The 24,504-nt window shown below is 50.9% G+C and overlaps 1 protein-coding gene across 1 annotated transcript in view; it reads right to left on the bottom strand.

The window, feature by feature from the left end:
- Positions 1–24,504, bottom strand: part of IL1R2 (interleukin 1 receptor type 2) — a gene marked incomplete at both ends in the record, with an annotated part of 100,525 nt that overhangs the window by 23,348 nt on the left and 52,673 nt on the right. Inside the window, 2 exons of the mRNA XM_082672783.1 lie at positions 12,593–12,711; positions 15,910–16,019. Coding sequence (XP_082528909.1) covers positions 12,593–12,711; positions 15,910–16,019 — 229 coding nt within the window. The remainder of the gene's footprint in view (positions 1–12,592; positions 12,712–15,909; positions 16,020–24,504) is intronic.

Below are 24,504 nucleotides of genomic sequence, written 5' to 3'. Positions count from 1 at the left end.
CTCTCTCTCTCTGGGCCCCGGACACCCTTGTTGTCCCCCATCCCTGTGCTTCCCAGAAACTTTGTTCCAAATGCTTTTTACTTTGCTTCACCTTTGAATTAAAAAAAAATTTCCAAGCTTAAGTTTGATGTAAATAGTAACTTCCCCCTAAGTTCAAGAAGTGGGGCTTGGGCCTCCCAACCACCTGCCTGGATCCCAGCCCCACCTGGGCCACACACACACACACACACACACACACACACACACACAATTTTCCCCTGAACACCTGAAAGTTTACTGAGAGTAAATAAGTAAGTAAACGATAGCTCCAGAAATAAATCTTCAGGCATTTAAAAGGAGTAAAAATTTGATTCTCTAGTATATTTGAGTCTCTCTCTTCATTCACCCAGAAGATGAAACTTTTCTTTATTTCTATCTTCACCTTGTTCCCAGAAGGTTTCAGGAAACTGTCCATCTCTGAGTCAGGCAGTCATCCAAAACACAAAAGCAAGGTGACAGATCTCGACTATTAAGGAAGACAAATAACTCTCCAGGCTTATACCAACTGCTGAGTCACATTCAGTTTGCAAAACAGATTCCTAAAAAACTGAACATGTTGTTTCAGGCGTGTGGTATAAAACCTTCTGGAACCTATGGCGAAATAAATATTTACATCAAAATTAAGCTTGGATATTTTTTTTAATTCAAAGCTGAAGCAAAATAAAAAGTATTTGGAACTAAGTCTCTGGGAAGCACAGGAAGTTAGGCATTTGAGGGGTAGGGAAGATCCTCTAGCTTCAGATACAGGGAAATACATGACCAGGTTTGAGGCAGATTTTGTTGAAAAATGTACTGGCTCAAAGCAAAAGCAGAATGCTTGAGAGAAGTCCACAAACTATTTTTGTTCTACAGAAAAGAGAGAAGCTAGCGCTTTCCCCCCAGAATTAAAGGAATTAGGGGCAGCACGGTGGGACTGTTTCTGGTCTGCATGGCTGTGTCATAACGACAGCACCTGCATGTCCTTTACCCTGATGGGGCCGGGGGGTTGGCGGGGGGGTGGGAACAGAGTCGCTTACTGGAACCCATGGCACAGGAAGATCCATCTTTAGCAGAACCAGGCACTGGGCCACTTGGGCTGAATGTCTGACCAGGGAGAACCTGGTAAGGTTCAGACTTGGGTCCACCAAGGGCTATGCACTCTCTTTCTATTTTACTTTCTGCCAACAAGTATCTTTCTCTTTAAAATCACCCTTTCCAAATCTACAAACAACAAATGCTGGAGAGGGTGTGGAGAAAAGGGAACCCTCTTGCACTGTTGGTGGGAATGTAAATTGATACAGCCACTATGGAGAACAGTATGGAGGTTCCTTAAAAAACTAAAAATAGAATTATCTTGTGACCCAGCAATTCCACTACTGGGCATATACCCTGAGAAAACCATAATTCAAAAAGTGTCATGTACCACAATGTTCATTGCAGCTCTATTTACAACAGCCAGGACATGGAAGCAACCTAAGTGTCCATCAACAGATGAATGGGTAAAGAAGGTGTGGCACATATATACAATGGAATATTACTCAGCCATAAAAAGGAATGAAACTGAGTTATTTGTGGTGAGGTGGATGGACCTAGAGACTGTCATACAGAGTAAAGTAAGTCAGAAAGAGAGAAACAAATACCATATGCTAACACATATATATGGAATCAAAAAAAAAAAAAAAGGTTCTGAAGAACCTAGGGGCAGGACAGGAATAAAGACGCAGACGTAGAGAATGGACTTGAGGACACAGGGAGGGGGAAGGGGAAGCTGGGATGAGGTGAGAAAGTGGCATGGACATATATACACTACCAAATGTAAAATAGATAGCTAGTGGGAAGCAGCCGCATAGCACAGGGAGATCAGCTCGGTGCTTTGTGACCACTAGAGGGGTGGGATAGGGAGGGTGGGAGGGAGACGCAAGAGGGAAGAGATATGGGGATATATGTATATGTATAACTGACTCACTTTGTTATACAGCAGAAACTAACACACCACTGTAAAGCAATTATACTCCAATAAGGATGTTAAAAAAAAAAATCACCCTTTCCCAATGAACTTATCTATAAAACAGAAATAGAGTCACAGATGTAGAAAACAAACTTACGGTTATCAGGAAACGAGAGGGATAAATTGGGAGATTGGGATTGACATACACACACTACTATATACAAAATAGATAACTAATAAGGACCTGCTGTACAGCGCAGGGAGCTCTGCTCAGTACTCTGTAATGACCTCTCAGGGAACAAACTCTAAAAAAGAGGGGATACATGTATATGTATAACTGATTCACTTTGCTGTACACCTGAAACTAAATCAACATTGTAAATCAACTATACGTCAATAATAATTTTTTTAAATAAAAATAAAATAAAAAATAAATAAAATCACCCTGTCGCTGTCAAACCTTTTGAACTTGACCAGCTTCTGCCCCAGGAACCCTTAACCAAGAGATTCAGCAAATCAGCCCAGCTCACGCTCCGTCTCCGTCAGATCCTCCAGTCACACCTTGCATTCCCAGCGAGCCCAAGTCATTCAGAGCCCCCGGCGGGCTGGACCATCAAGCAAAGACCCTTCCGTCACCTTCCTCCTGCATCAGCCCCTCCCGCAGGCCAATCCCCAACAAGACCACCCCTCTAGCTCAGAACAGTCGCCATCCTTCCCCAACAGGACAGACAGGGAAGCTCAATGCATGAGACCCTCGGCAGCCACGGTACGAATTCACCAAGCTTCAAATTCTCCCGGCCTGATGTTTGTGTGACAGGGATTCATCGCTCTGAACAACTCCAGAGGGCAAAGGCCGTGGGTCTGGTAGAGCGTGTCAACCCCATCATAAACATGAAGCAACGGAAACCAACTCAGACACATTCAGTAGGTCACCCAAGGTCGCAGAGCTAATGGAATCGTCAAGTAGGATGCAAGCCTGAGTTTACGCAGTCCACATTCTCGGTACTGGTCCTCAGCTCTGCAGGAGCATCAGTACCTGGACCTAGAGGGGACTCCAGGAGCCATTAAGTTTAGCAGCCCACCCAAACCAGCATCCTCCATAGACGGCCACGCTTGCCCCTCGTAAGATGGACACTTGTAGTCTTGGAAACCACTCATGATCAGAAACTTCCGTCATTTTAGGATGCAGCTTCTCCTCCCCCTAAGTTCCACTCACTGGCCAGATTCCCCCCTGGGGGCAGCTCAGAAGAAGTCCTTCTGCATCTTCCAAGAGTCCTGAGGGTTAGGGAGTCTACACAGGAGAGCGCCGTGGGAACAACATGGCCCTCAGAGTCTGGCAGAGCGAGTGTCAATCCTCCCTTCCTTCTGGGCTAGGCGGAGGGTTCAGTGCCTCCGTGAGGCTCGGTCTGCTAGTCTGTAAAGTGGCTGCAGCGTGACGTGCATCACAGGAGGGCATCTGCTATATAAAGAGGGCAGCACAGTGCTGACGCAGAGAAAGCCCTCGACAACAGGTCGCTCTCTTCAGCATCTCCCAGAAGTAGACCCAGAATCTTGGGGAGGCAAGTAATTTGCTCAGGTGCACACATCTGGCAGACCTGAGTGAGAAGTCAGAGCTTCCACAGTCTGCATTCTGCCTCTCCAACACACAGCCAGAGAACGTTCTGGTGTCCTAGTCAACAGCACAGCTAATAGCTCACCAGGTGCTATTCTAGAGAGGTGTGCAAATTCACCTAAAGGAATCAATGAGCCTGTGTGCATACGCCCATATTATAGAAGTGTGCTTAAATTGCAAACACACAGTCATAAACACACACACATTCGAGGCCTATTATGGGATGCTAACGCTTTCATTCAGACATCTTAGCACAAGAGTTTTTAAGCACACACAGAACGGGAGATTGAAGCTGGATTCCTGTCCTCACTTGACCATTAGCTATTGCTATGTGATCGTAGGCAAACCACTGAGCCACTTACCCAACCTGGGTCACAGTTTCTTCATCTCCAAAATAAAGCTTTGGGCTGCCAGAAACTCCCAGGTCCCTCCCAGGTGTAAAATCCTAGGGTCAAGGTCAGTCTGACCTTGAGTTTAGGCTTCATTCCTGGGCTCACCTTTAATTTCTAAAGCGCCAAGTCAGGGGCTCAGTCAGATAACCACTGAATTGGATCAACTCACCAGCTTGAGGTCCCATAGCTAGCAACTGGCCAAACCAGGACTCAAGACTCCTGAGTTGTCCCGGGTACTGGAGTTTCAGCTCTGTGGGGCTGCTCACCGGAAAATGTTAACTAGTATCTGGACACCCCGTGCTGGCGTAGGACAGGAGACTGGTTATGAGCAGATGCACACCCCTTGAAATGAATGTTGCTTTCAACCCTTGTAATCTGAGAGTAATAAATGTCGCAGATATTGAAATGATCAGTTATCCAGAAAACATGACCATCTAAAATATAACACAGATAAAAGAAACCAGGACAAAAAAATCCTGAACGGCTGACAGATAGTCCATTTGATCCTGGCACCGAGTCACGTCTATCTGACTCACAGAAGAAGGGTGAAGCGCTCTTGCAGAACCTGCCTCTTTACTCGTATGAATGTGACTATTGCTTCTCAGAGGGCACATCGCATTTTGTAAAGATGGCCACAACAATATCTCCCTATTGTTTTCTGTTATGTGACCAGGCTACTCTGCCATCAAAAGTGGAGTCCAGGGACTTCCCTGGTGGTGCAGTAGTTAAGAATCTGCCTTCCAATGCAGGGGACACGGGTTCAATCCCTGGTCAGGGAACTGGATCCCGCATACCGTGGGGCAACTAAGCCCGCGCGCTCTGGCGCCCACGTGCCACAGCTAGAGAGCCCACGCACTGCAAGCACTGAACCGGCGTGCCACAACTAGAGAGAAGCCCGTGCGCTGCAAGGAAGAGCCTGTGCACCGCAATGAAAGATCCCACGTGCCACAAGTAAGACCTGACGCAGCCAAAATAAATAAATAAATATTTTTTTTAAAAGGTGGAGTCCAACTTGTCAAGGGGTCCCTTGAATGTGGGCCAACTGTGACTTAAGTCTAACCAACAGAATGGTGCTGAGCGAACACTGAAGCTAAGTCAGAAAAGGCCACACAGCTTCCACCTGGCTTCCTTGGGACGCTGGCTCTGGGAGACGCCAGTCACCGTGTGAACTGTCCAACTGCCCTGAGACCTGCTGGGAGGGAGGCTACACGTAGGGGGTCAGGCCGCCCGTCCCAGCCCAGCCCCAGCCATATGAGTGAAGCATCTTAGGCTCCCCAGAGTGAAGCATCTTAGGCTCCCCAGACGAGTCCACTCACCAGCTGAGTACCACTGATTGATCTCAAGTGAAACACATGGAGCAAAAGATCTGCCCAGCTAAGCCCCTCTCAGATTCACGACCTGTGGAGTATGTGAGTTACAATAAAATGTTTGCCGTAAGCCACTCAATTCCTGGGCAGTTTGTTATGCAGTGATAGGTGACTAGAATGTTCTATCAGAAGCAGAGAAGAGGCAGCAAATCAGAAAGAGGGAGAGAGCTGATCTGGGAAAACACACCCACAAAGACGTGGCAGCCAATTACCCAATAACAGAGAAGAAAAACTACTGAGACAGATGCAAGAACCAAAGAGCACAGCAATCAGAGGCCTTTAAGAGCAGACACAAACGGTCCCCTCCACCTCTCTGTGTCCTACTGAGGGTATCCAGGTGTTCCAGCACAAAACAGGTGATGTCCGTAATGATTTCCCTGAATCGTGAAGAACAGTTGAAATTTTGCACAGGATCTTCTTTCTCGAGGATGCGACAGTGCATAATGTATGTGATGAGGCTAACATGCTAATTACCTTCCAGTGTATTTCCCTGCTCGTTGCCTCTGAGTCTTCAGCCACTATGGCCCCAAGAAAGGGGAAGAGCAAAGGCCTCCTTGGAAAGGAGAGAAGGAAGTGGATGTGACATACGGGACATCTAAGTAGGGAAAACGCGTTCTGCCCCCACTTCTGGGCTGAAAACCTGAGTGCAAAGAGACAGAGGGTAGAAGAGAGGGGAAAGCTGAAAGCTGAGGGGCTTTTTCTCTGCTTTCAAATTGGGTCCCTAGAGGAATCCCACCAGGGTAAAGTAAGGAGCCATTGCCCAGATGGGGGCTCTGGGGAAGGATGGAGATAATGGCATGGCCTATTCAGGTAGAGGGATGCTAGGGTTAGCTCCCTGCTGGCCTCAGTTCTTTGCTGATTGGGAGGAGATTCAGATCTCCCCTGTGCTTCCAGTGGAGAAGGGGGGGCTAAACTGAGATCTGAGCTGATATGGGGCTGCCATGATGGACAGGTGACCTAGAGGATGCAGGACATCCAGTCCCTAAGGAGCAGTGTGGCCAACTGTGGAAACATGTCTTTACCAGTTGGCAAATAACCACCCACTTAAGCCCTGAACTCTCCACCCTCTACCTTTCCAGGGGCTCCCCTGAGATCCTCATGGTCTAGCAACATAGGGTAGCACCTGTTCTGACTGGTTGGTACTCCTGCCGTGCGGGTTGGTAAATATTTGGGCTACCACCTGCACAGGTGGCCAGTCTAAGCCAGGGGAGAAGTGAGGCCGTGGCCAAGGGATGCAGAGGACCGTGGAGCCAGCAAGGGGCACAGTGGGGCCACATCAGCCATTGCACTGGCTCTGCCTCCCCTGAAAGACCAGACCCCGGCTTTCCCAGCCAGGAACCGCAGCAGCCGATGTAGCAGGACACTGTGTGACCAGCCAGGTCCAGGAACACCTCCATGGAAACCCATGAAGACCACCCCAGGCCAGCGAGTGTGGGCCAGCCGCCCCCCCCCCACCATGCCCTGGGGACATGGCTTCCCCAGTTCTCAGACTCCTTGCTAGAAGTAGGTGGCAAAGTCAGAAACTCTAAGAGACTGAGCATCTACCCGAAAGAGACCAAATAAATCCAAGAGAGGCAGAGCTGGACCAGCCTAGACTGGAACGGCATGGACCGGCAGCTTAAATCCCCCTTTCCTCCTGGAAGGAGGCCTCAGGAGCCAAACGAGATTCTTACTAGAAAAGTTATTAAAGGCACATTTTTGTGACATCGAGTTGCAGTGACTACAAATTTGCACCACGATACATATATTTTAGAAATAGTTCTTCCCAAAATTAAGTTGTCAGAACAGATGAGATTTTCTTTTTATGCTTTGAAAGATCATCTTTCACTCCCTGGAAAATATGTCCACCTGGAATGGCTCGTCCTCTGAGGGTCACAGAAGGCACAATTTTCCCCAGCCCTGGGCCCAACATGGCCACAAGAGCAGATAAAAAACCAAGAAAGCCAACCACGATAGGAAGCCCAAGCGATTTTGAGTCATAGGGTGTGGGGAAATCCCTGGGCACAGGAAACCCCAGTCATTAGCCTGAAGACATCCCAGACTGACTGGGTTTTCCACAGACCCAGAAAGTCCCATTAAGAAACGCTTTGCTCTTCCACAGATTTTCCACACCAGCACTTGTGTCAAAACAATCTGAGGCAGACAGGTAGTCTACAAAATTCTCTTTTGAAAATGGCCTCAGGTAGCTGTGAGGGGCCGTCACGGTCTGACACAGCTGCCCCGAGACAGTGATGTGACGTGAGCGAGGTGATGGATTAAGCTACTGAGATGTTGTAGGTTATCGTTGCAGTGGAACCCGGAGGGTACATGCACAGCAATCAAAGAGAAGAATAAGGACACTGTGTTCGTTTTCTGTTGCCCTGGAGCAAAGGACCACAAACCCAGTGACTTGAAACCAAGCCCCGTTATTAGCTCCCATCACTGTGGGCCCAAGGTCGGCCTCTGCTTGGATGGACTCTGCTCCGGGTCCCACGGGTGGACATCAAAGCTTGGGGTCCTGTCCCACGTCCCTGGGGCCATGGTAGAATTCATCTCTTAGGTATTATACAACTGAGGTGCCCACTTTCTTGCTGGCTGTCAGCCAAGGCCACTCTCAGCAACTAGAGGCCACCACTGTTTCCTGCCCCGGGGCCCCCTCCATAAAACGGGACAGTTTGCTTCCTCAGGGCCAATCGACCACCTACTTCACATCTCTCTGACCTCCTGACTCTGACCCCTGGACCCTCTTTTAAAGAGCCCAGCTGGTTGTGCCGGGAACACCCAGGATGGTCTTCCTCTTGATTAACTTCACATCAACTGACCGGGGACCTAAAATACATCTGCAAAATTCCCTCGCCTTTGCTGTATAAGGTAACCTAATCATGGGAATGCCATCCCATCCTGTTTATATTACCCACCCTCATTCAAGGGGAGGGGCTGCACAAGGCATGCTCAGTGGGGGGCACCTTAGAATTCTGCCAACCACAGACAGTTAAGAAAACATGCTGATGAATACTAGCTCTAGAAAATTCAGGACACATCCAAAGCCATACATTGACTTCCTTGCTCCCAAGTAAGAAAACCTCGTCTCGAATATTCTAAAGCCTTCCTACTCAAAGTGTGGTCCCTGGACCAGAACCATGGACATCACTTGTGAGAAATGCAAAATCTCAGGCCCCACCCCAGAACTAGGGAATCAGAACCATCTGCTTTTTAACAAGACCCCCAGGTGATTTGAGAAGCATTGATCGTAAGGACTGGCTCATTCTTAAATAAAGTAGGCAGATACCCACGGGGACTAAAAGCGGGGACGCTATTAAATCCCTGTACCCGGATCACCCCAGCCCTCTCAGGGTGGTTCCTGAAATTTTGAGGTCAGAACCTCATAATCTGATGATGATGGTGATGGTGATGGTGATGATGGTGGTGGTGATGGTGATGGTGATGATGATGATGGTGATGGTGATGATGGTGATGATGGTGATGGTGATGATGATGGTGATGATGGTGATGATGGTGATGGTGATGATGATGGTGATGATGTGGTGGTGATGGTGATGATGATGACGGTGATGATGGTGGTGGTGATGGTGATGATGATGATGGGGATGATGGTGAGGATGGTGAGGATGGTGAGGATAACTAACACTTATTGAACATCCACCATGTGCCAGGCACTGGGCAAAGTCTTGACATGTATGATTTCTTTTAATTTTCCCAATACTTTACAAACTAGATATTATTATTTTTGTTTTAGAGATAAAGACACTGAGCTCACAGAAGTTAAATAACTCCTCCAAGGAAATACAAATAGAAGTGATGGGGCCAGGACTCGGCCCTCATCCCTTTAACTTAGGGGTGATGTGATCAGATTGTCACAAAGAGTCAAAGCTAATCTGGGAATCACAAACTGGGGGTCACAGCCCTGTTCAACTTGTGGATATGCATTTTTTCAGCTTGGGTGGTGGTGTTATTTTTCACTGAATGTCTTTTCCGAGGGACAAACTCATTCCAGCGGGTCATAGGCCCTGTCACTCACAGCCTCACGCATTTGACTTACTGCCTGGCCCCTGAATACACTCAGGTTAGCAATCCCCAGTTAAGTCCAAGCATTCTTAAATTTCCTCTTGACATTTCATGAAAAATTTGAGGGCTTCCCTGGTGGCACAGTGGTTGAGAGTCCGCCTGCCAATGCAGGGGACACGGGTTCGTGCCCCGGTCCGGGAAGATCCCACATGCTGCGGAGCGGCTGGGCCCGTGAGCCACAACTACTGAGCCTGTGCGTCTGGAGCCTGTGCTCCGAAACAAGAGAGGCCATGATAGTGAGAGGCCCGCGCCCCGCGATGAAGAGCGGCCCCCGCTCGCCGCAACTAGAGAAAGCCCTCGCACAGAAACGAAGACCCAACACAGCCAAAAATAAATATAAAAAATAAATAAATAAATAAAATTTGAGTGGAATACTTCCCAGAAATTCTTTAAAATAGCAAAGAACCCCTGTTCTCTAATCCATCCATTTCATCAGATGAATGAAACTAACGTCCAGAAACAAACTTCTATGTCCAAGTCACATAGCAAGATAATATCCAGGTTTTAAACTGGCCTCCTTTGGCCCACAATCAAGTGCCACAACTTACCTCGTGTGTTTAGGGAATTATTTGTGCTCAAAATGCAACAGAGGTTCTTAACTAACGTACGCTCCAGAAACGTTCAGATGGAGTTTCATACAGACTCTCACGCTACTGATCAAATGCCCATTTATCTAACGAGAAGCATCAGATACATGACAGGTTTAGAACACAGGCTCTGCAGGGAGAAAGAAGTCCCTAAATAGTTTATAGAAGTGGAACAGGGAGGAGTATAAGAGGTAGAATAGAGCAGTGGATCCCAGCCCTAGCTGCACATCAGAATTGCCCGGGAAGCTTTAAAAACGACTGCTGCCTGGGCCCCAAACCCCCAAGTTCCTGACGTAATTGGTCCCAGGTACGGAGATTGTTTTTAAAGCTTTCCAGGTGATTTTAATGCTCAACCAGGTTAAGAACACCGGAGCAGGGACTTGAAGATTCTGGAAGGCCAACATCGCCCCCATCACTATTTTTCCTGTGACCCCACCGGGTCTGGCTCATCAGCTGGTCACAGAAGCTTCCACGTCCCTTTCATCTTTTTGCTGCCTTCTCCCTTCCTTCTTTAAGCAGCAGTCCTTCATGGGTAGAGAGCAAAATTGGTGGGAAGCTGAGGTCTAGTTTCAGACTCTGAGGTACTCACTTATTCCTGCTGATTTGCTTCTGGACATGAAACCTCCTCTCATCTCCTAAGGGAGTGTTTCTCCCAGACCGGTAGCCTCAGCATCACCTGGGAACTCATTCGAAGGGCAAGTCCTCAGCCCCTCCTGCCCTACATCTACTGAATCCAAAATTCTGAGTGGGCTCAGCCATCCATTTTAGTAAATCCTTCAGGTGATGCTGACGCAGGCTGACGTCTGAGAACCACTGATTGGAGACAGTCACGATCAAGTGTCCCCATAGAGAGAGCAGGTGATGGTGACATAAAAAGACCACCCGACACTATACACTCGCGCTGCTCCAGCTGTGTTGTCACTAGACTGCTACCCTAGGGTCTGTGCGACCCGATCACTCAGGTGTCGACTGTCAAACAATTGGGCTTTGAGGGTGCGGTCGGAGTGGGGATATTGAGGGGAAGGGCTGTGGCAGGTGTGGAAAGGTGGGGCGGCGTCCCGGGCCGGCTGGCAACAAATGGTGCGGGGACCATCCTCACAGTCCCACGACCCCGACCAAGCTCCCTTTCTTGCCTGTTACGATAACCACACAGGCTAGAAAGTGGAACATACAATTAAAATATGGGCAAACTGTAATGAGGTTTGAGGGGAAGTGCCCCTTCTACCGTGCATGTAGGAGGAGCCCCCCTTTTCGAGCTGGTGAAGAGGGACCCCCGCTCTCTTGGGGAGGGGGTGCTCAGGGAAGGGTGAGCGGGGTGGGGGTGCAGGATGGGCTGCCGGGAGGGATGCCCCAGCATCCCACCGCTGACATCGAGCTGCCGGAGGGACTCAGAAGGTCAAGTCACTCAACCGCCTCCGTTTACAGGAGAGGAAATCAGAAGGATGACAAGCCCCGAATAGCATCACACGGCATTAGGGAAGAATGGGACCAGGGGCTCCCGAGGGAGCTGGGCGCCAGGAAGAGGCACGGTCTCCAAAGGGGAGTGGGAGTCGAGAGGGAGGGCATCTAATACAGAGAGCAAGCTTTTTTTTTTCTCGGTCGTGCCGTGCGGCATGTGGGATCTTAGTTCCCCGACCAGGGATCAAACCCACACCCCCTGCGTTGGAAGCGCAGAGTCTTAACCGCTGGACCATTTAGGTAGCAGCCCCGTGAGCCCAGCATTGCGCTAAAACTCCGTGTGATTCGGATTCATACGCCTTTCCCTCCACCTGTGAGCCTCTCCATCAGCACCACGGTGTACAGATGGGGAGACCGGGGCGCCGGGAGGGTGAAGATAAACTGCGTGGGTTACTTAATTATAATCGCGGGTAAAAATGATTTCTTTAAAGAATCGCACCCAGTTTTATTATTACTTCACAGGAATGAAGGAAGGGATAAAGATAAGCTTAACACTTCCTGGTGGTTGATTACTGGTGGACCATCTCTAGTCAGTGATACTTTTTCACTGGAGAACAGGATTTTTAAAAGACAGTTACTATAGGAACAGGTGCGTGACATCACACAGCCAGTAACAGGCACAGCTGGACTGGAACCCGGACGCGTTAGCCTCTGGGACTCACACTTAGCCACACTCTGCCTGCTGCTCCTCCAAGACGGCTGTGAGGGTTGGTGACCAGCCAGCACGGGGAGCTCAGGCATTGGAAGTGTTTAGAAAGCATCCCACGATCCTTCCAAAGAGGAAAGCTTCTAAACTCAGTGGAAGCCTCAGAGGCACAGCCTCCCCTGAGCTGGACACAGACCCTCTCAGTGATTCCTTTCCTCTCACTGATTCCACAGCAGTTGTGCCGGTCACGTCCAACCAGAGAAGGTCCCTAGAAATCCTCCAATCCAGCCCCTTTTTTGACAGAGAATCTGAAGCCCCCAAAGGTCAAGGTCACCTTCACACAGGTGAAGAAGGTCACAGAGATGAGGAAAGTCACACGGAGGAGGCGCCGGGGGTCTGGAGCCATCAGGAAAGCCTCCTGAGGTGCCCTCCAGAAGTGATGGAGCCCAGGTGTCCTGACTCCCAGGTCAAGCGCCCCCCCGCCCTTGTCCCCTCGTACCTGCAGCTCTGCGTCGTTCGCCTGGTGCTGTCTCCTGGGATGGCTGCCAGGCCTTTCACCTTCAGTGGGAGCTCAGCGGTCTGGCAGGAATTTATACGTCCAGGGATTTCCCAATCGGGCTTGTGTCACTCCTCCACCCGGGTGGCTGTGAACACACCTTTCCCCTCCTCGCTGGGAGCGCCGTCTCAGCTGTAGCGCCGGCTGCGTGATCACTCAGATGGGGAAGTGACCAGAGAAACCCTGTGTAAGTTTCCCTATTTTTTGTGACTCGCTAAAAGTTACATACTTCCAGCTGTGAGGTGGTTTTAAAGTGATGTGTATTTTGCCCAACCACGGCCCCATTAAAGAGAAAAGGACTCTGGGGCTTTAACCAGCGAGGTATGTGCCGTTTCCCGCCCCCAATGAAGTCCTTCTAGGGTTAGGAGACCCCCACTGCCAGTCTTACGTGGTGTTTAGTTGTTAGCAAAGGAAGGGGGTGATTCTCTAAGTATTTATTATAGTGGGTGGGATTTGGCTAACTGAATAGAGATGGAAATTCATGTCTGTACAAAACCAGTGTCTCCTAACCACCCAGCAGCCCCAAAGGTGATACTGAATGTGCCTCCCCCCTCAGGGAGCTCCCCGTGGAGCTAGAGAGGACGGAGCCCCAGGGGGTGAGCCTGGACCCCTGCTGTTGGATGGGGAGGAAGGACTTTTCCAAATGTCCTTAAAAATCCCTGTTATCAACCTTAATGACATCTTCTGTCTGATTTATTCAGATACTGAGGCTCTTACAGGTGAAAAGGCAGATACAGAAACTCTTTTAGAGAAATCTTAGGAATTTCATACCCAGAGCGAATGGCTCACAGTCAGAAGGGCCCGCCGGCATTAGTTTTATCCTTTTGCTAACAAGGAAGGTAACTTTCAAGGGTCGCAACTCAGATGGATAAATAATATCTGAGAAAAACAATGCTGAAGCAAGATGGAAACCTAGAGATGGTCAAATCCATTCTCCAGTTTCCAGGAGATGAAACTGAGGTCCAGGCACATAGGGGGACCACAGGTGAGTTCACTGGATTAACTGAGTGTGTGTATAACTTCATGAGGAGGTTCTTATGGAAGCTGGAAATACCCCCAAAAGGAGTTTATTGGGCAAAGAGTAAATGTTACCTTGTATCTGTGTTTATTCTTTTTCCAAGGACCAGTTGAAGGGGGAATATTTGTTTCTGTTCCATAATTTTGACATGGTAAGACTGAAGAGTGAGCTATACATCTGGGGTCAAGCCAAGGAAGTTTCAAGGGTGTGAATTCACCCGAGCAGGTAAATCTCACCAAATACCATCGTCATCCCAGGATGAAGGGCATGTCAATAACTGAGTCCTCTCCACACGGTCTCTGTAGTCCACCAAACACATTAATCCAGCTGACCTGCCTTGGTTGAGATCCTAGTCACTAAATAGCACAGGACAGCCCACATTAATAGAGCCAAAGAAAGGAAGTGAAATCGTGCAATGTGCCTTTGGCCCTGCTGAAGGGTAACTGCTGATCTTGTGATCCATGAAGAGGAATTTACATAACCTCAGCTTTTTCTGTGGGAAACCTTGATCCTCAAGCCACAAGAATTGTTCGAATCTTTGAATCGTCCTTTCAATAACTAACGCCTCAGACTCACAGCCACCCAAGAACGAGTCCCCCGGCCTGCAGCAGTGCAGGCTGACCTCGGTTTACTGGGCTTTGCTTTATTGCCATTTGCAGATTCTGCATTTATTACACATTGAAGGTTCGTGGCAACCGAGCTCTCTGCAAGCCTACTGGCATCATTTTTCCATTAGCGTTTGCTCACTTCGTGTCTGTTTCACATTTTGGTAATTCTCCAAATACTTCAAACATTTTCATTATTACTGTAATTGTGATGATGATCTGGGATCTTTGACATGATTGCAAAAAGGTTAGGACACACTGAAGGCTCAGGTGATGGTTAGCATTTTTTAGCAATAAAGTATTTTTTAACTAAGGTATGTACTTTTTTACACATAATGCTATTGCATGCTCAATAGGTTACAGTAGAGTGTAAACATTACTTTTATATACATGGGGAAACCAAAAACTCCATGTGACTCACTTTATTGCGATATTCGCATTATTGTGGTGGCCTGGAACGGATCCTGCAATATCTCCAGGGCTACATTTTCTGCACCCTCCTTCCCCTCCAGGGCCTACACTGACCTGTTCCCACTGTCACCAGTGCATTGGTTCAATTTCTCCACCAACTGATGGGAAATAAACAAAGCACAGAATGTTCCGTAGTATCTCGAAATCCTCTGAGGTTTGAGGTGAAGGTCGCCCAGGATGTCTATTGCAAGGGTTGAAGCAATGAGTCTTCGTTTTTTAGACTCAGGAGGACTTTTCAAAGTCTGTCCTGGTTCAGAAATCAGCAGCAGCATCCTCTGAAAACCCTGTGTCAAGATTTCCACCCCCTTTCCTTCCTTGTGCTGTGGAGGCAGAGGGTGTGGGAGGTGAGACGGGAGCTGGCGGCCAGGAAGGCATGGGTTGGCCACTACGCCATGTATTACAGCGCGGGCTATTTGTCCCTGGTTTTACGGAATAGCCTCTGTCTCATTATCCCCATAAGCCCACTCATACGTATCAGATCAGAGTTCTTTCATTTTGATTCAAGAAAATATGGTCATCGAACCTATAGAATCAATACAGCAACCAGACCCCATAAAACTGAAAATTCTAAGGCCTGCTCTCGTCAACAGGACAATTACAGGAAAAAACTTGGTCTTATTCACGGAGGCAGGAGAAAAATCATTCCCTTCTCATAAACGACTTACAAATTAGCAAACTAAAAAGGAAAGTATCTACCACAAATGGGCTTCAGTCTCCTCAGCTGTAAAAAGAGAGGGCTGAGGTCAATGAGTTCTGTATTAGTTTCCTTTTGCTGCTGTAACAAATTACCACCAACAATAGCTTAAAACAATACCACCTGATCCTCTTACAGTTCTGGGGGTCAGAGGTCTGACATGGTCTCAAGGGGCTACAGTCAAGGTGTTGGCGGTGCTGAGGTCCTTCTGAAGGCTCCAGGGGACAATCCTTCTCTTACCTTTTCCATGTCCTAGAGTTTGTCCTCAATTCTTTGACTGCGGCCCCCAGCACATTGCCCTTTCTTCCCCCGGGCTTCCATCAGCACGTGGCCTTTTTTCTTTGACCTTCTTGTCCTAGGAGGACTCTCGTGACTCTATGTGGGGCCCCCCCGAATAATCCAGGAGAGTCTTCCCACCTGAAAATCCACAACTTAATCACGCCTGTAAAACCCCTTTTGCCGTATAAGGTACCCAAACCACAGGTTCCAGGGAGGAGTCTGGGGTGCTTAGGGGACTGTTATATTCAGCCTTGACGAGCTCGAAGATTCCTTTCCCGTTCTCAGAGTCTGTGCCTGACGATGCTACAGAGTGTCGGGAATGGGTCTGCACAAGTGTGGATCGGAAGAGCGCAGTGCCCGACACACCTCAAGGTCAAGGCCGTCTAGACGGCGTGGCGTAGAGAGCGTGCACAGAGCATTCCAGAGCTGCAGGAGAGACTCTGTTCAGTATTCGGTTCTTTCCAGCTCCTCCTTGGCGTTCCTCCTCCTAACCTTGGTTCCAGTGAGAGACACCCGAAGGGATGAGAACTCTAACGGCCACTGCCCACTCTCCCCCATCCTGCCCACGGGGCCCAGGGCGTGGACAGAGGCCAGCTGGATGCTGGGCCCGTGTCATGCCTACACCCCGTCCCCAGGGCACCCAGCCCCGACTGCCTCCCCACCGAAGGCCGCAGAGCTCCCCATTCCCCCCCGCCCACACTCACCGTTGCATCCTGCATCCACAAACCAAGCCCTCCCTCTGCCGTGGGCTCCGGAGACTCCAGAAGGCTGCTCTGATTCGAGGTCCACTGTCCCTCTCTGTGCCCCTGCTTCCCGCTGCCTTACCCTCCACCTCTGGGCCGGGGACATGGCCCGTCCAGAAGAACATACCTAGAAGCCGACCTCCCAGGGCACTGCCAGGCCACGCGTGGAGATGGGACCATGCTATCCATGGGTGGGAGGGGTGTAGAGACATTCCATTCCTTTAGAACGAGAAACAGCAACATTTCCTTGTCCTAGAGATTTGATTTCTATGAGAAGCAACGCAAGGATTATTCATGTTGGTATTACTCTGCTGCAGAGAACCAGCCGCATGTCCCATCACCGAGGGTGGCCAGGAAGACGTGCCTGCCAACAGTCCCCGCGGCTTCCCGTCTATCCAGACGGGAAGCGAAGTTTCCAGATCTGGCCGCCCTCCCCACACCTCCCACCTCCTCCGGCCCTGATACCCCTCCAGCTTCTATAGAGCCCCTGCCCCCAGCTTCCACTAAGTCATGGGATGGTTCTCTGCTTTCTAATAATCTCAGTGACACACAGAACATTTGCTCAGCTGACACCCAAGCGCCATGCTTCTGGGAAGCAGTGATGGTTCCTGAATCACCCCGCCAGGCCCCAGATGCACCCACGGCCCTCTCATCCGTGTGTCATGTAATGTAAAAAACCGCACCTGGGTACGGGCACCTGCCAACTCTCCCGACAGGCATGCAGACTTCAGGCTGAGCCAACTCTGATGTGTCATCTTCAGAACACTCCAGGCCCCCAGGGCAGGAGGTCAAGGGCAGGCTCCACAGGATTTGGCTGCTGGGCTGAGGACCTCGGGTGAAGCGAATCACAAAGAGGATGCGGGTTCCTCAATGTCCCGTCAGGGTCTGGCACTCCAGCTTTCACAGGAGGTACCATTCCGTGCGGTTCCCGGTCACCCACCTCACCCAGCGCTCCCGGAGCTATTACACTTGCACCAGGGAGCCTGTGTGGGATCAGTGACCTCACACGGCTGTAGCTGGCCTCAGTTCATGAGCCGTGAGCAAGGGACCCCCACCCCACCGGAGAGGAAAAGGAAGGGGACGGTCACCCCTAACGTGGCATGGGAGAGACCAGCTGAATCTGGAGGACAAGGGGCAGTGACACACCAATCCATAGTTTATGGACTGGACAGTGCTCTTAGGAAAGACACTTTAAAACGGATCTGAAGTTCAGAGCCAAGACCTCCCCTTTACTCCGCAAACTGCCCTGGATTAACCAAGTCTTTTATTAAGCACGTCTGTGTTCTAGCTTTGACATCTGGGGCCTCGCTGACCCCTCCAAGGACTAGCCCGTTCCTAGAGATACCAAACGGCTCACCCGTAAGTGTGCCTCTCAAACACAAACCAGCCAGCCCGGAGCCCACGCCCCAGCCTCCCTCAACTGCGTCCACTTCCATGCGTACAGTTCCCCATCTGGGGAGTCTGTTTCCCCCCCCACTTAGAACGCCTTTAGAAGCATTCCCATCTCCTTTGGCTTGACAAAAGTGGATAAAAACAATTTTTTCTACATCCTGTCGGGGCGAACCCAGAGCTCAGCAAAGGGCAGACCAGTAAAGAAGGCAAAGCAAAAGCCCCCCAGCTGGAGAAAGGGGGGAGGCGGGGCAGCAGGGGCAGGAAGCAGAAAGCCCTGGGTCAGCGAGAATCAGGGTGGCTGTGACGGAGCCCTGGGGCAGCAGTTCTCAAAGTGCGGCCCGGACAAAAGCAGCGCTTCCTGGCAGCTCGTTAGAAATGCAGATTCTGGGACTTCCCTGGCGGTCCAGTGGTTAGGACTCCGAGCTTCCAGCGCAGGGGGCACGGGTTCGATCCCTGGTCAGGGAGCTAAGGTCCCTCAAGCCACATGGCACATCTGCCCCCCAAAAGAAGAAACAGATTCTAAGCTCCCACCTCAGAGCACTGAGTCAGAAACTAGAGGAGGAAGCAAACAACTCGGGTCTGACGAGCCCCCCACCGTCAGATGATTCTGATGTGGACAAAATGTGGGAAGGGCTATTCCAGTGGCTCTCACCTCTGAGTGCCCACGAGAGGCGTCTGACAAATGCCCACGCCAGGCCACTCTCTCACCAATGAGACCTGGGGAGTGCAGGTGGGACCCGTGGGGCTGGCTCAGGCGATACTCTCAAGTTCCCCTGTGGTCTGTGGGCCGCCTGCCAGCACTGAGAGCCACTGCCTGAGGCCTCGGGCCACTCACCTCCTCCAGGGCCCTGTCTTTGGCTGCCGCAGGGAGAAAACACAAACAAGTAAGAAAATTCCAAGGCTCACTCACAGAGGACAGGCCCTAAGGAAGACACAGGTGAGGGCTGGGGTTGCCAGGCTTCATCAAAGGGGCCTCGCAGACAACTGAGCTTCCAGATCTAATGGCCAGCATCTACTCAGGTCAACCAGGGGAAGCTGACTTCAGTTCACAGCAACCAAGCTCAGAAAAGACCAAGGTCTGGGTCGGCAGCCCATTCATTCATATTCACGTCTCTAATATATTTTTGAAAACCTGCCCCAAGAACTCACGTTCTAGTGGAGGAAAATGACAAAAAGGAAGGAGTAAACAAAGGAGTGTCAATTTACAACAAGCGAGATGCTGAGGAACCAGTAACCGATGCTAAGGTCCTCCGCACAGGGGAATTCCCTCCACGAGGTAGAGTCAAAGGTCAATTCTTGCTGGATTCAGTCTCCGCCCACAGAGTCTGCGGAACCTCACCTTGCGATGTCTCAGGCTTGATCCGGCTACATTAAGGCAGTAAAAGTAGGGGCGTCAATAGTGCTGGCAACTGAAACAGGACCAGGGTGAAGTTTGTTCTGATCCCATCTGTATCCAAAAGGCTTGCTAAGTAAAAAAACAAACAAAATTACAGCAAATACGTGTTACTAACTTAGGAAAACTAGTCCCGTACCATAAAGTGATGATGCATTGATAACAAGTCGTAATTATTTCTCTATTCAGAACACTCCGTTACCCTGGGTCCATTTCCGGAGTGGACTTGACAGACTTGCCACGGCGTTAAATACATGCCTTCTCCCACAACTTCAAGCTCGTGTCTTTCTCAAAACAATGACTGAGAATCAAGTAGGGCAGTAAACGGTCTCCTACCTGAATCACGGGTTCACGCCTTTCTTTCCAGCATCTGAATGGAGAAGCAAGACCCCCTTCCCAAATGCTCCAAGGAAGCACCCCTCACCCCACCAACGGCTCAAGAGGAAGGTGACCCACAGGCGTCCTGACCACTCTCCCAGTGACTAAGAAGACAGTGTTAGAGTCACACACGGGCAGACATGCCCCCCTGACCTACCCTCCTGGGCCTATACCCAGAGGAGCCAGCCCAGGAAGGGGTGCAGAGGAATTCCACCTCCGGACTTTATGACAGCCCCGGGTGAGGGGGGAGAGGAATCCGCCGGGTTCTGTAGGATTCAATCAATCCGCTATTCATCCTCTGGGAATCTTAGAACCCCAGGGGCTCCACAGCCCCAAGTTCTGTCTCCTCCAGACCCTGAAAAGACAGGAGGCAGCTGGACCATTCTAACAAGGCCCGAGGAGCCGCCCAAGCTTTGGGGCCATCTTGGGCCAAATTCTAGTAGAACCAAGCAAACTATGCATTGGGGCTTGTTTGGTCAGAACAGCGTGGGTTTTGCCCTTGTTCTTGGGTATCCATGGACCCACAGGCTGTTGGAGTGGGAAGACGCTTGGGGTCCCCCAGGGCACCCCCTCCCTTTGTAGATGAGGAAGCCCTGGTGGTGGGATTTCACCCGGTTAAAGACTAAGGGCTGAAGCCCTCCCCTGCTCCCCGATGAGTATCCAAGCCTCGCCAGCTTAGACCATTCTTTGAAAAAGCAGAAGGAGAAAGTCATTTTCCAGACCAGGCTCTGTGCTCTCCGGGTGCAGTCAGCCACACAGGGTGATGCCGGTCTCCCCGCCGGCCTCCCCCGGAGCCATCTCTGGGTCCAGACCGACTTCGCTTCCTAATCCAACTTACCACACCCTTGGTAAGCGTCTACACCACCTGCATCTCTGCGAGTGTGAAGAGGGGTCATGATCAGACCCACTCTCTCCCAGAGCACCTAAGCGCCTGACTCTATTCCAAGCACTTTATTTACATATTCACTTACTTAATCATCCCAACAGTCCTATGAGCTAAGTATTATGATGTATTAGCCGCCCTGTTCTGCAGATAAAGAAACTGAGGTATGCAGACGTCAAGTAACTTGTCAAAAGAGCGCAGGTTAGGGGTCGAATTCTCTTTTTCCAAAAAGACATGTTGGAGTCCCAACTCCCTCCACCAACACCTCAGAACGTGACCTGAGCCGAAAACTGCATCTTTACCAAGGCAACCAAGTTAAAACGAGGTCCTTAGGGTGGGCCCTAATCCAATATGATTGGCGTCCTTATAAAAAGGAGAAATTTGGACACAGAGATGGACACACAAGAGGGATGACAATGTGAAGACACACCAGTAGGAGACAGCTGTGTGAGTTCAATGACACACCTACAAGCTGAGGATGCCAAGGATGGCTGGTGACACCAGAAGCCAGAAGAGGCAAAGACGGAGGCTCCCCTGGAGTCGCCAGAGGGAGCCTGAGCCTGTGGACACCTTGACCTGCGACTTCCAGCCGCCAGAATTGTGACACCACTCAATGCCATTGCTCTGAACCACCCGAGAGTAGTAGCTCACGTTGGAGCTGAGCCTCCACCTTGGGCCCTGTGGTTCCGGAGCCCATGATCCCATCCCCACCGCCCAGGGAGGCTGGAAGGGCAGCTGCCAGTTCAGCGCCAGGAGGGACACGGCAGAGCCCTCGTGCCTGGGGCTGGAGGAGGTAGCTCAGCACTGCACCGGGAGGGGATCGGCAGCGCGGGTCCGATGGCCACCCACATCCGCAGAAGATTAAAATAACACCAAGAAAGATGGCAAACATCTCCAACAAGACTGAAACCATCCTCTAAGTTCCCAGCATGTAGCAACAGAACCCTTCACTCCAGAATGTCACGTCCCTGAAGAAATGGGACGTGTCTGTTTACCATCTTCTTTTGCTAACCCGTATTTCACACTGATGGCTGAGCCTATCACGTTCCATCAAGAAGTGACCTGCTTTGTTACTCTTGCCAAGGTGGAACGAGGCCAAAGGCAAAATGCCTTCCAAGGACGGGTAGGTGAGAGGCTCTCTCCAAACCCACTCCCCCACGCCTGGTCGCCTGGTCACCCTCCAGGGTCGACGCCGGGTCCCAGGCTCAGCACAGCACAGCGCTGGGTGCCAGACAGAAGCTCAGCCCCGCCCTGCCCCGGGGGTAGAGTCTGCACCCTGATCTTCAACAGCCCTTAGAGATCAAGTGAGGATGCTCAAGGATGGGGAACCCCGGAGCAGTAACAGTCACTAGTCTCACCAAGTCTGACGCACACTTACTAAGAGTTCAAGGAGCTGAGACGAAGGTGGCCACGATTCTCCGCTCATTGGTGGCCTGGGCACAACTCCTAATCTCTCTGGACCTGTTTCCTCCTCTGCACATCAGGCAATAACAGTATCAATCCAGGGTTGCTGTAGGACTAAACCAGCATGCAGCAAAGTGCCGAGCACAAGCAAAGCACCAGGAAAGGCTGGCGACTTCAGCAAAACTAAGCCCAACTCATTAACGCCCTGGGCACGAGAAACCAGCCTGAAGTGCAGGGGCTCAAGGCACCTAGACAGACAGCTGGTGGGAGGTGAAATCCCCCTGGAAACAACGCTGTGTGTGTCTGGGGGTCGAGGAGTGGCCTGCCCGCTCCCAGTCTTGGCTGCCAGGGCTCCTGGCCTCACAGACGTGCACAGCCCCACCCCAGGGGCCGGGACCTACCTCCTGCCGTCGGAGGGAATTTAGGGAACCCTGGGCGCCTGGCTCAGTGTCGAGTCAGCCTTGCCAGGCCTCTGACCCAGTTCCTTCCAGAACCCTCTCCCAGGTCAGGCCGGGACCTGCAGGCCCTGCTTCCTGGCCGTGCACAGGCATCTGCGGGGAAAAAGAGGCCAGAGGCCAGGAAACGGGGCCAGGTGCTTGGAAGGCAGTGCCTCTGCGGAAGACGGGGTGCAGGGTGAGGGATGGGGTAAGTCAGAGCTGGTGCAACGAGCCCCACTGGCCCTGCCACAGATAACCTCCCACACCTGCCAGTGACCCTGGTGCCTGGCCCGGCCTTGGGGGACGGGGCCCTGAGGAAGCAGTCCCTCCCCACAGATCCCTGACCCTGATGACCTGCCATCCGCTCCACTGCACACCCCGGTTCCCGTGAAAGGAGACATGGGAAAGGAGCTGATGTATACGAAGGCCGTTCTGTGGCAGGACTGAAGGAACTTCCTAGAAGGTGACGTCAGCCAGGGACGACTCCCAGGTCGCCAGTGACACCGGCAGCTCCCACCAGAGCAGGCCACCAGGTTACAATGAAAGCAAGTCTAAGACCAACTTTTGCCTCATACATACACAGGCGTTGTTGAACTAATCTCGTTTACTAGCCAGCAAGGACAAAGGACGTTCGTACATCCTATTAGGTAGGCTCAAGAGAGTGCCAGTGTGCTCCAGACCACAGCTGGCACAGAGTATCCATTCGAGCCAAAGCCAGGCCGGCATCAGGAGGCTGGAACCCCCCTGTGACCTGGGCTGGACTCAGGATGAGTGGGGCATCGTCCCTGTGGAGAGTCCTGACGTCCTGTTCACGCAGGCGTGGAGAACGTTCTCTACAACATGGGCCTTTCATCTCAGCAAGGAGGGCGCGGGGCTCGATCACATCACACACGTCAGTAGGTCACTGTTATCGGCCAGGAAAATCCATCCTGACTTTCTGTTGGTTGTTGATTGCCGCGGAGATGGCAGGAAGCCTTCCCTGGGGTAGGGGCTTTTTACCAGAAGGCCAGATGATCTCCTGACTGGAATTCTCATAGCCCCTGGGGCACAGCTGTATCTCAGAACCACACATGGAGTCCCAGACGTCCACGTGGTTTCAAAGTCAGTTACCTGAGGCATGAGAGGAGGTCGGCCTGACCCCAGGGTTCCCAGCAAAGGTGCAAACCTGAATCCAACCACAAGCAAACACCGGACAGAGAGCAGGGACCTTCCACAGAGTGCCTCACCCACGCTCTTCTAAAGGGTCAACATTGTGAAACACAAAAAAGACAGTGACCTGGTCCCGAGGAAGGAGGCTGAAGAGAGAGGACACCCCGATGCTACGAGTGACCTTCGGCTCTAATGGGCATCGTTGGGACAAACGGGAGAATTGGTACAAGGTCTGTAATTGGATAAGGATATCGTGCAAAGGACCTGATTTTGATCACTGTGCTGCAGTTATATAAAAGCATTCCTTGCTTTCAGGAAATACACCCTAAGGTATTTAGGAATAAAAAGATACGCCTACAACTTACTCTTAAATGGTTCAGGAAAAAATACACACACACACACACACACACACACACACACACACACACACACACACACACGGTAGGGGAGGCAGTGGAGAAGAACAAAATAAACACTAAAATGTTAACATTTGGCAAACTAGGTGAATGTTGTGGGAATTCTTTTTACTATTTTTGCAACTTTTCTCTAAATGTAAAATTATGTCAAATAATTTTTTAAGTTAAAACTTAACACCTGAGGGCTTCCCTGGTGGCGCAGTGGTTGAGAGTCCGCCTGCCAATGCAGGGGACGCGGGTTCGTGCCCCGGTCCAGGAGGATCCCACATGCCGCGGAGCGGCTGGGCCCGTGAGCCATGGCCGCTGGGCCTGCGCGTCTGGAGCCTGTGCTCCGCAACGAGAGGCCACAGCAGTGAGAGGCCCGCGTACCGCAAAAAACAACAAAACAAAAAACTTAACATCTGTAACCCCGTCCACACCTGGCTGGTCTTCTCACCTGCTCGTGGGCCTGGCTCTCCTCCTACAGTCCCGGACCTTCTGCACATACCGGGGGCCACCCCACTGCAGGCAGCCACCAAGGCCTGTGCTGGGTTCTGGGGACCCCTTGACTCAGCAGCGGGCCTTCAGGGGCTCCCAGATCTCTGAAGTTCCCA

Source organism: Grampus griseus, assembly GCF_964374135.1.
Source record: "Grampus griseus genome assembly, chromosome: 15".
NCBI classification, from domain to species: domain Eukaryota; kingdom Metazoa; phylum Chordata; class Mammalia; order Artiodactyla; family Delphinidae; genus Grampus; species Grampus griseus.
The sequence above is the reverse complement of the archived record's forward strand: the minus strand, read 5'-3'. Positions and strand labels throughout refer to the sequence as shown.